This window comes from Paralichthys olivaceus, chromosome 9, assembly GCF_024713975.1.
Source record: "Paralichthys olivaceus isolate ysfri-2021 chromosome 9, ASM2471397v2, whole genome shotgun sequence".
Classification (NCBI taxonomy): Eukaryota; Metazoa; Chordata; class Actinopteri; order Pleuronectiformes; family Paralichthyidae; genus Paralichthys; species Paralichthys olivaceus.
This window is the reverse complement of record NC_091101.1, coordinates 7,304,849-7,317,497: the sequence shown is the minus strand read 5'-3', so window position 1 is coordinate 7,317,497 and position 12,649 is coordinate 7,304,849. Positions and strand designations below refer to the sequence as shown.

At 40.1% G+C, this 12,649-nt stretch overlaps 1 protein-coding gene across 2 annotated transcripts in view; it reads right to left on the bottom strand.

The window, feature by feature from the left end:
• Window positions 1–11,496, bottom strand: part of aff2 (AF4/FMR2 family, member 2) — a 143,813-nt gene extending 132,317 nt beyond the window's left edge. The window contains exon 1 of one of the 2 annotated variants that reach the window (XM_069531292.1): window positions 11,225–11,496. In XM_069531292.1, coding sequence (XP_069387393.1) covers window positions 11,225–11,277 — 53 coding nt within the window. In that variant the 5' untranslated portion in view covers window positions 11,278–11,496. The remainder of the gene's footprint in view (window positions 1–11,224) is intronic. The other variant, XM_069531291.1, reaches the window with a different exon arrangement.
• Window positions 11,497–12,649: the final 1,153 nt, after the last annotated feature.

The following is a 12,649-nucleotide window of genomic DNA, read 5'->3' as shown; positions in this document are numbered from 1 at the left end:
CACACACACACCTGCACACCCACAGACTGATATGTCTTTGCCCTGGCACGACTTTTATGGTGTTTGTGATTGTTTTTTTTATTAATAAGGTTCAGCAGTTAAAACTGAAATTTACTGTAGTAGATAAATGATAGTGGATATCATTACTCTTATTTAGATGATCAAGTTTATTATTCTTACCAGCACTAGTGTAGCTCAGATACAGTAGCTGGAGAGCAGGTACAACTTGTAGAAAATCACAAACTTCTGCTGTGTGAATTAGAGTTACAGAGCAAACACTACTTCATTAACTAATTACCAAAATAACATTCATATAAAATAAGGATACTAAATAGTAAATAACTAAATAATAAATTCCTAATGACTTCTAACAACAAAGAAGGGAATGTGATTTCAAGCTAATTTGACCTATCACTAATTCAACTCTCACAGAAAATTAATCAATATTATCAAATAATTGACTATGACTTAGATTATTGAGCAAACCAAATATCATAAATAATATAAAAATGGTATATCATATTTCCGTGCACTTAGTAATAAGCTACATATTTTTATCCTACCAGATATGGTTTTTACAAATTTGCACATACGTTTTATCCCTGTCCCTGTGTTGAGGGTTTGAATGTGGTTCAAATACTCCGCAGCAGCTCGCTCTCTCCTCTGTGTACTGTCTGATAACAAAAACGACCACAAAAGTAGTCTTTAAGAAGGCATAAAAGGGCCATCACTGCGCAGATAAATATGAGCATTAAAAGGTGGGAAACACTCGGAACACAAGGACTCTGCCAATATTGGAACAGCAGCGACAACAGAAGCCTGGTGATCTGATCTCCTGGGGAGGATCTGGTGCAGTTACTGTATGTACACTCTTCTGCTTCAGTATATAATCAGCAGTTGCAAGGCTTTTAGTCACATCTATTGACAAGGCAAGTGAAATCCCTACACATCATAACCAGACAATAATATCTGTGATCAATCTGCAGCATCTTACACCTGAAATGTTTTAAACAGCTTTTGATGAGGGGACACTCTTATCATCTATTCTCTAAGTCTTTTTTAATGAAGATATTGCAGCTCAGGGGGACATACATCAGTGTAAGTACCTTCAGCTGCACTCATGAATGACTGTTTACTGCGCCGCTTTGAGCCACTCAGTGCCTGTTGGGGCTTATCATCTCATGTTTGTCATGGTCATTTGCTGTGTGCCACTTCATGTTGTTTCGTATTGCGGTTTCATTATGTATTTGAAATTTAGCAAAAAGTGAAAAGGTAATTTCAATCTTTTAAAAACTAGTTAAGTGAAAATCTGACCTTTTCATTCATGATAAATATGTGGTGTTTCTCTAGAAACCAGGCGTTTTTAGTAGTATTAGTAGTAATCAGGTTTATTAAAGAAGTCCGACCTCTGGAGATAATGGTGCTATAGCTAATTGTCACATTGTACTTGACTGAGCCCTGTGGCCTTTTGGCTAATTATCCATGACATGAACCCAGCTTACGAGGAGAAAGTGTAGTATGCAATAATAATATTAGCCTCAACATGTACTTAAGAAAAGCGTGTGATGTCATGAGCCAGCGCTAACGAGCTTGGTTCTAATATAAGTTCTGACACTTACCACAGTATCAACTTTAATGGGGGTTCTTGAAGTATCGAATGAGCGGCTGGTGCAGTGCTGTTCTTTCAGAGCAGGTGACCAGAGAATTTACAGCGTGCAGTGTCAGACAACGGTGACAGAAACTGAGCAGCGCGTGGCAGCCATTTTGACAGGAAACAGTAAACACAGGTGTTAGTAATCAAGTTGATTAAGAATCTGTGACTAAACAGAACAGAAGCTTCATTAATGTGATGAGTAACACCTGTGTTTACCTGTGTTTCAAAATGGCTGCCAGTTAAAGGGTCGATAAATGTTAAGCAACAGTGATTTTAGCTGAAATTACAACTCAGACACAAGAGAGGACAGAGGAGTTGATGTATCTAATTGAGGCAGGGGGGAGGGGGAGTTTGCTTGTTTGACCAATGAGACCCCTACACACCTGGTATCAATATGTGGCTTTTGCGATACGATCTAAAGTGGACAGGTGTGAATGCACTCAGATCGGATACGATCACTCCAGACCACATTCACCAGACCACTCTCTCATGAGATTCATTCAGCGCCTCCTGACTCCTCTCTCTCTCTCTCGTGCCGACACACAGACACAGTGACACCGGACACATCTGTAAACTCAGACTGGGTCAAATGAGCATCATTTGGTCTCGACTAACACAATTTGTGTCATGTAGAGCGGGGAAGTGAGATACAATCACAAGTGGTCACAGGAGACACTTTCAGGACTAATTTAAATACAGTTGGGAACACATGTACTTAGCGCTGGCCACTTGTTAGCGGATCTCTCAGGACGGATGTAAATCCCAGGTGTGTACGGGGCCTGAAAGACAAACACTACCCATGCTACCGAAATGGACCAATCGAACTCTGTGCTGCCGCGATCTGTCGGTACGTTTCTAGAGATATTCATACAGGCTCATATAAAGATAGACAACATGACGGCTCCCAAAAGTGAAGCCAAATGGTCCTGATCCCCCCCTGGATGCTAACTGCAGTATAGGTCATAAACCCTGCCTCCTCCATGTTTGTGAAAGGGATGTGGACCAAATTAAAAAGACAGAATAAATATTTTTTTATCAAAGATGGTTTCTGTCATTTGAGGTCTTATCACAAATATGCCCATGTCAATATTCTTACAATAAGTTTATTTATTTAATTACAGTCAGGATTGACAGCTGAGACTGACACATGATTGGTCAAGCTGGTACTGCTGCAGCTATGGATACTGCTCAGGCAAATGATGTCTATGATGACGCCAATGTCTTAGGCACAAGATGGCAGCTTTTGTACTACAGCTTTTGTGTGTTTGTATGGTTCACGGTACACAGCCCTGCCTCCAGTGTTGTTTTAACACAGAACCTGGAGCAGGTTAATCACACCTGCAGTTATACCACATCCTTGGCCAGTGATCATCAGATTTCATGTTAAATCTGGACAAGGTGAATTTGAAAGCTCTGGGAACAGTTTATAACGGACCATATGTGTTACTGTGTCCTGCTGAGGTGCAAATTATGGCTGATGAATACTGCAAGACCTTTGACGCCTCTGAAGAAGTCACAGCGTTCACATCTACCCTGGACAAGACAGATGGCAGACGGCAGGTTTCTGGACATTTCAGACACTAGGCGCTTCTTAAATCATTACTTCCTAATTATTGTTTGTTTGTCTCCTCAACACAATTCTACTGTGGGTTGGGAATTACTGTCTGACCTTGCCATAGCTTGAACAGAGAGAGGTATATTATTCTGAAGGTTACTGTTTGTGTAAGACGGTTTAGATGAGGGTTATGTTGTCTGTGTTTTGATAATTTTTTTTAATATTAATAATATTTGTATGGTACTAAAACCTGCTAAATTCCTCAGGATGAGCTTTCTGCAGGGTTCTTTTCATTGGATTACCTACCTTTACTTTGAAAGATACTTTTTACATACAACACAACATGTTGAAATTATATAATCACATTATTTCTTCAGCTAATAGCTAGTGTTACCATGCTTGCACTGCTTAATTATATTAAAGATTATTATGGAAGGCTCTTAAATATAACTTAAATAACTCAAATAATAATACAAATCTATTCTCAGCCCCCTTTCTTCTCATTTGTTTTTCACTTAAACTAAAGAATGCCATTTCTGGGTGGATAGACACTTTCTTATTGGTTAGTTCTGCTCTTTAATGAAACATGTTAATGTTGGTTTTAAAATCACATTTATTTAAAAGAAATCTATATTTATGGGTTAAACGTGGCTCATAACACCACCTAGGGTTTCAAACCATCTTGGATCTTGCAGAGCCAATGCTAACGTAGAGTAAATCGTTGGCACGTCTCTACATCATGACATTATACATATATATATGTGTGTATATTTGAAAAGATTAACACTCGCGAATCAAAGGTGGGCGTATCCATCTTTGCGGATCACACTCTCTTTACAACCTGTTTGGGCAAAATCTTCACTGTTAAAGACAAATGTTCGGCTGGGGATTTCAAATTCAATCCAGATGGTTACCGTTTTATTTTCTTGTAAGACACTGGCTTAGCTCTTCATATAAAGCATGAATCTTAAAAAGTCTACACTGCACCCCCACAGATTGGGGCTTTGTTTTACACAATCATAAAGTTTAACAGTTGACCCGCTCTTCCAGCACCAGTGTCATGTATTCATTTAAGTGGATTATCTGTAGAGCAATTAGCTCAAAGGCTCCATCTCCTTCATTTTGATTTCTTAAGATTTCTGCAGTCAAGGCATTTTATTATCTGTGCCGCTGCTTTGATGACTGACAGAAAGTGTTTCAGTTATTTTACTATAGATATTTTTTGCAAGGCTCTAAAAGCTCATGTCTAAAAGCTTATGGTGCTAAAAAGAAATTTTCAGCAGTAAGTGATAATGACATGATATCTTACACATGATACCTGTAGGAACACAGAAACTATGAAGCAATTCAGCAGAGAATAGTTCACCTCATTCACATTTCTTGAAAACTCGTTTATAATCCTAATATGTCACAGATGTGGTATCTGGACTGCTTGTCTGTGGTTTTGTGCCATATTCTAATCATGCTTAATCTAAATCCTGAAGAACATCAGAATGTTTTCAGTTGATTTGGAGATTCTGCCTCATCGTGAATCAGACGTCCTTGTTAAATTGGAACAGCTGGAAAGACACATCTGTATTATGTTACACCATTTGCAGCTTAGAACAATCTGTAGTCTGCAGCAGCTGCAGAATAAGGCGATGTAATATCTGTGGTGACAAAATTGTCAATGCAGTGGCAAACCTACAGGGAGCTTTACCCACCGATCTCATTCTTCTGTCTTCGTGTCTATAAGTTAATTGTTTTGGTTTTACAAAATTATTTATTTGGTTAACTCTCAACCCACCCTGAAGTCCCCCATCGGTTTGTGAACTGCTGATTTCAAGCTTCAAGTTTGGCATTTTGTCCAGCGCCATCTTGTTTTTTTAAAACCAGAAGTAACTATATTTTACGGAGCGTGGGTGCACCCTAATGGATACAGTGCTTTGTTGTCTGTTTTACTCGAAAAGGGACCATCATTTACAAAATGAACATCATGTTTTGTTGGAGAAGACTTAAAACTGGGGATTGAGGCAGCGAACTCCTAAGGAAACAATAGAGAAATAGAAAGAAAATAGAAACCAAAGACTTCTATCGAAACTGACTTCTTTTACAACCAGTCGCCCTCTGCTGGTCATTCAATACTTCATGTGACAGGCCCCATAGTGGCTTCACTTTCTGGACCCGGAATCTGTAATCATTTTTTCTATGCTCTCATCAGTCGTATTTTCTGTCACAGCTGGCAACTTCTTTAAGTAAAAAAGCAAAACACCAAAGTTAGCACAGGTAATGAAAACTAAGCAGCTAAAGAATCAGATATTTCTACAGTTCATTGAGAAACATGTTTTTGTCCATTAATTTGCAGTAAGTACATCATCTGACGGGTTTCACCAGCTTCCTCACATCTGATGACAGATCTCCCATTTTCCATCCCTGAAGGATAGTCTCACCACCAGGACGGAGTACAACAGGATATTTTTCCTCCAGACAGAAAACTTCCGTCATTGTTATCTGCCGTTAGTTGTGGAGCATTTGTTTGTGGATTCTTGGCAGCTGTGGATGAGTCGTAGCATCCATTCAAAGCCTGTGAGTCGCTGATGATGTTGGTGTGAAGAACTATCAAGTGGAGTGAGGATGGAAATTTCACTGGCGTGATGAATGACTGTGTGCGTATTGAAGTTGCACGTGTGATGTGTGCCCTGACTGAGAGCTTGGGAGGATTGAGGGGCAGACTGAATATTGGACTGTGAGTCTGAACAGTGAATGTACTGACTATAAATTGACTGTGTCACCTCTTTCCCCTACAGATCCCATCTTCTACTTGGGAGCTTATCCCCAGACTGAGAAATTTATGGTCTGAACAGCAATTTTTTTACACGTCTCTTGAACAGTTCATCCATTTGCTTCAATCCTGGAGATGTATTGTTAATCGCCCGTTAATCAATATTACTAGCAATCAATTGATATCAATATTATGAGAATTAAATGAATAGGCGACCAGTGCTTTGTTGCAGTCAGTGGGGGCGAGGCAGTGTGCCTTCAGTTTGTGGACCGAGTTGAACATGTCTTCTTCTACATCCCTGGTTAAACTACAGCAGTGATCAAAAACTGGGTCAACCCGCAGATCAAAATCGCAGCCAGATCATTTTGATAATTTGATTATTTTATTTCACCATATCGGATTGAGACAACAGACTCCATCATAGCCCCAACGTTCTCAGACTCACTTTCTTGACCAATTTATCTACAAAGTAAAAGCACAACCTTTATTCTTCTTTTTCTTTTTTCAGTTTATTGGAAGGTGGCAACCAACATCTAGGTGCATTACAACCATCTACTGTGTCTTCTTCCTTTTTCGTCCCCTCACAACATTTGTTTCATTGCTGTAATGCTTTGTTCCCAGCACAATTACAGAGCGTTTATTTTGAGACACTGTGAACATGGGTCTGAAGATTGTGTCGACTTAACAGATCTCTGAAATAACAGCAATTAATAAATCATTCAAATTGATATATAAGCCACATGAACAGTAATAAAGAAAATACACACAAGGTTTTATAACTTCACTCTGCACCAGAGACTGTTTATAAAAAGCTCTGCACACAAACAATAAAAAGTGACAGTATATTTTAGAACTGTTTGAGAAGGACTCACTAATGACAAAATAAAAAATAAGTTCCTGCTGATCTTGACTTTCAGGTCCTGAAACACACAATATTAACTGCTGATGATATGTATAATCAATTTCCTAATTAACTGCTTAAATGGTTCAACCAATCACAATCAGTGTCAATTAACAGTCAACGCGATCTCCCCCAGATTCCACCGCCATGATTAGCCAGATACATGATGGGCAATTACAGCGAGGAGTATGCAACATTCAATGTAAGCCCCATTAAAGTCATACAAAGCCTTCAGATCTCTGAGCGAGAGAATGAAACAAGGGGCGAGATGGGAGGAGGAGGTGGAGGGAGAAAGAGCAACAAAGAAGAGAGAGATGAAAGGATATTTCTTCAGGAGGAGGACGAGGAGGAGACCTACAGTGTTGGATTCGTTCAGATTTAACAAAGGCGTGGGGAGCTTCAAAATTGTTTTCTCTCTCATTTTTTTTTTCGCTTTAAAGGAAAAATCCGCTGGCAAACAGGAGCCGCACATCAATGGCGACTCACAGACTTTTAACTCCAATCTCAGTGATTTTCATGGTTTCTATTGAAGGTGTGTGTCACCTTTTATGCCCAAGTACTCCACTGTAAAATGTTAAGAAAATAAGTCCATCTGAAAATCTCTCTTTCTCTCCCTTCAGGGTTTCATCCTTTAGCAGTGTTATTCTTTTTATGATCTTGGACAGTTGAGTCCGTTTCAACATTTATTGACACTGAGCTGCCGCTACTTCAAGACTGCTTCCAGAGCTGTTGTAGAAGACACTGGTTAACAACACACTCGGCTGCGTCATGTGCACTGGCTGCATTTAAAAACCCTTTTTGACCTCACAGTCCCAACTTTTCATTTATCATGTTATTTGTCACTGACCGGTTTAGGGGTCAGTATGCTGGAACTTAATAGAATTCTATAAACTGTGTATATATATATATGTGTAACTGTTCCACATGACCTTCGTCTTGGCTTCATCCTACTTCTTCTTGCTCTTTTCTTTTTAAATCTGACTTTGAAATGAGACTTCTTTGTAGTTTTTACACAGTGTATGGATCATTCAGACGGGAATAACCACACACTCTCAGACTGTCTTTCATCAAAGGCTTTTATGGTGCCACACTTGTATGCACACACAGGCTACGTCCACACTAAAACCTTTCATTTTTCCACGGCATTTAAATTCAAAAGCGGTTTCCAGTCCATCTCTACATCAGAGATAATCTCTGTGTATACCGTTGTTTGAAAACCACCTCATATGACCATTCACATAAACTGGGCGTGTATGTACTGTAGTCTTATGACATGCAGAATTAAACTGTGCAACAGCTGCTAGCGAAGACAACATGGTCATCAAGGCTTTCAATTTGGTATCAGGGTAAGGTGACGGACAGTTTTCATGTCCATATGACATTTGGAAGACAAAACTATTAATTGGTTATGACACTTGTTAGCTGTATCCTTTCTATCTGACTAACCCCCAGTGACAAGTTACATATGTCTGAGTTTTGAACATGTGTTATACGAGAAAATAGCAAATATTATGAAAGGAAAAAAACATAATTCTGTGCAGAATGTTTTTCCTTCTTTCTAATTCCATCCAACATCTTGTAAAATGACAGTCAAATCTCTGATGTTCAATAATTTCAATCCAACAAAGTTGTTTAAGGCTTTTGAGTGAAAGTACCAGTGATGCCTCATCAGTAAATGGTCTGGATTTATATATTACCATTTAAAGCACTTAAAAGAACGCACACTCACATTCATAAAGTGCATATCTGTGGAGCACGTTCTCTATCATAGACATTCAGGGGCAATATGGGGCTCAGTATCTCTCTGAAGGACACTTTGACATGAAGAACTGTCGAACTTCTGGTAAGTGGACGACCCGCTAAACATCCTGAGCCACAGCCAAAGTCACGTCACAGGCAGCCCCTCTCATTCTTCTGTTCTGTCTGCACGGTTCTGTGTTTTCTTCTCTGTAATAAAGCGCGTTTCTCTCTGTGTGTGTGTGTGTGTGTGAGCCCAGTTTCCCACAAGGACCGTCTGACAACAGCAGCGTGATGGAGTGGTGGCAGGGGGAGGGTTACATGTGTAGACACCCTGAGCTTGTTGTTGAGCCCTGAGCAGCTCCACTCCAGCAGCGGGGGGTTAAGTACCTTGCTCCAGGGCCCTTCCACAAGCGGCTGCTGAGGGACAGCAGTGTGTGTCACTTTTCTGCTCACACACACACTCGCCACCACCACCATCACCACCACCCACTGGAATAAGGATTCAAAACAGCAACACGGTTGCCAAGTTATTGTGCTCCCACTACAATACGTAGCTGAAGTGGAGAGGCTGACTTTTATATCCAGTGTGCTGTACAATCGAATGTGAAAAAGAAATGTCTCCAACACAGTCATTATCCAGCACAGAGTGAAACCTGAGAATGTATTTGTATCTTCCTGTTTATTCATATTCAGCCGGCACAGAAGGTCGTCCACTAGTGTCAGGGTCGACAGTTTATGCTTGGACGAGAGTCTGAGCTGATGAGCTGATCTATATTTTCTGGTCATCCATCTGTTACTCCTCATATATCTAAATAAATCAATGAATTCCAAATCATGCAGACAAACACAGATCTAAGTTGTTGCAGATGACTCCGTCTCTACCATCCAGTATCTCTTGTCTTCCCTGATGTTAAAAGGGCTGAATCATCTCTCTCCACGTGAGTATCTGTTCTTATGTTCTCAGCTGCATATAAAATGACCTCACTGAGAATTGTAGTATATTACAGTATTGGTTCCAACTGCAATTATATTTATTACATTTTATAATTAATTGTTTTCATTGCAGATAATTTCCTAATTATTGGGGAGTTTCTGAGATCAATACTGGTATTGATATTAGTTGGAGTTGGCAACCTAATAAATTGGAGAACACAAATGTTTTTCTATTATATATATATATATATATTTATATATATATATATATATACACACAAATAAAATGTATGTGCTTTTTTGCAGAAGATATAAACTGAGCAGCCACTTAACATTGGAAAAGTCAACTTGTCAGTGCCCTCTGTTGGACAAACTGAGAAACCGTAAGATTGTTTCTCGTATTTCTGGTCTGGATTCTCACATTTATCTGGGTATGCATGCAGATATGCAATGAGCTCCTAGCAGACAACACACAAGTCTAACTCTATACAGATTCCATTTTTTTTTTATTAATACTGTTGGTCAGTCTTTCAAATGTATAGTACACTGCTAAAGATGAGGGATTCTTAAAGCCACTGATACTGATATTTGTGTGTGTGTGTGGGGGGGGGGGGGGTTAAATCAAATAATAAATATCGACTGAAATATTCACGAGGATCACAAAACGTTTTCTTTTTGATACAAATGTATTTATTTAATATTAAATATGTTGTTGGACAAAATTAATGCAGTTTTGAAACGTGTCTTTGGTTTTTCTCTAACACAAATTGCTGTCATTCAACAGCCAATACCCCAGTATCTATATGGACTAATATCAATATTGATCTGATTGATCGAACAGTCAGGCTCTAATCACAGGTCCTCAGAGCCAAAGGGGCCAAATAGCTCAAAACATTCAGTTTACTCTGAAATGTCACAGATGATTGACGTTCCTCATGTTAGAAGCTGGACCCAGAGAACGTTCAGTGTTTGAGGACAAATGATCGATTATTGCAATAACATTTCTTATAAGCTCAACAAAAAGAACACACAACTGTCAGCCTCATGTAAAGACTGTGTGTGGAGCACCAGCACAAAGCTGTCCAGTCATTTCACTCAGTCCACACAGGAAAGACAAATTATGCCTGGTCTAGTTTTAGATTTTAATAACCACATGCAAACATTTAGATTCCTGCAACATCCCAAAATAAACCCCAAGTTGACTCTGTCATTGTGGAGACCACCAGCATCACCTGCCCAGGCCCTGCTGACCAACACATTCTCTGGACTGAGGGGAAACTTCTGCCTCCTCTTCCAGGAGCCTTTCATTCATTCACATGGTTTTTACATTTCTCTGTCACATCAGCCCAAATCAAAAACATTCCTTAATGTCACAGTGTGTGTGTGTGTGTGTGTGTGTGTGTGTGTGTGTGTGTGTGTGTGTGTGTGTGTGCAGGCTACATGTGCGTGTCTCCCGGTTCGTCTCAAGCAACCTCGGTGACAAAGAAAGACGCATTTCTCACTTTGGCTGCGTCCCAATCCCCCCAAATAAAAACAAACACACACACACACTCCGTCTAAAGGCTTGATTTCAGGATGTCATGTCCGCTCATCCTCTCTAAAGCCGCACATGCATTCACACACACAAACACACACACACACACAGAGAGAAGAGGATGAAGCAGCGTGTTCTGGACTTACCATGGTTGTTCAAGCTCCCAGTCTCTGAAAAAGTCGAATTCAAACAGATCCATGCCCGCTCCGGGTTCCGCTCCGGTTTCTGCTGCTGGTGTTTCTGGTTTAAAATCCAAAGCGGCTGCTACGTGGTTCTACATGAGCTACTGATACTGAGTGCGTGTCTTCTGTGCGAGTGTGTGTGTGTGTGTGTGTGAAAGAGAGAGCCACAGAGAGGGAGAGTAGACACGAGCCGCTGCCAGGAAGCTGCTACGTGGTCGAGGCAAGCTGACAGCCAGGCAGAGGTGGAGAGAGAGAGGGGGGGCAGAAAGAGAGAGAGAGGGAGGGAGAGAGAGAGGGAGAACACGCTGAAGACAAGTCACATAACAAGTGGAGCTATTTATGTTGATCTTACAAAATAAACTTTGACACCCCCTCCCCAAAAAATCAGCCCAATCACAACATTCATTATCTCAAGGCACAAAAGTCTATATAATAAATCTACTAATAATCATAATAATTATAATAATAATTATTATGATTATTATATTTGTGTTATTGTTGTTATTATTATTATTGTTTGTGTTATTATTATTGTTGTTGTTGTTGTTTTTGATGTTGAGTGTAGTGTCAGATCTGGATCTTGCAGCTCTGGTGTCAGAGATACTCACAGAATGAGGAGAGAGACCAAGAACCATTGTGTCGCATCATATTTAAGATCTGTCAGACTGCTTGTTATAATGAAAATAAGAATTGTCAACAGCTGCAGAAGGATGTAAATGTCTTTCAAATGTGCTCTTGTACTTGGACTCACACGCAGTTACAGAGTCAGTGAAGTGCACACTCCAGACAGACCTCCTCTCTGAACATCACCTGTGACGCTCTGTGATGCTCTCATGACTCACAAGCTCCTCACTATCTCACAACCCATTAGAGGATCATTCTATTCCTACTCTATGAAAGGTAAAGGGACATCTGAAGCAGGGGGTTCCTGATTCAAAGCTGTGACAGTGAAGTAAACCGGACATGCAGCTCACATCTCATGAGGAGTCTTTGTTCAGATTGTGCATGAACACACCGCATAGGGCTGTAAACAGGATTTATAGAAAGGACTGCGTTCATTAGCCGAGACGTTTCTGCAGGTCCGTTATTATTTATGCCTCGTTTAGTTTATTTAGTTGAATTTATTCACATTTTCTTTGATTACATTTTGTTTGTCTTACCCAAAAATACTCAAATTACAGGATAGTTGGTCTGATAGAAGCAGGCTCGGTATCCAGCATGTGTGAGGTCATGGCCTGTGTGTCCTCTGTGGAATCACAGTGTAAATGTACAGTCCAGAAAAACTTGATCCTTGTCAAGAAACTAACGCCCCCTCCAGAGGCAGAGAGTCTGCACAGGATGGGTTGAACCTTTACTGGATCTGATCAGTCTTCATCAGGCAGCAGCTGA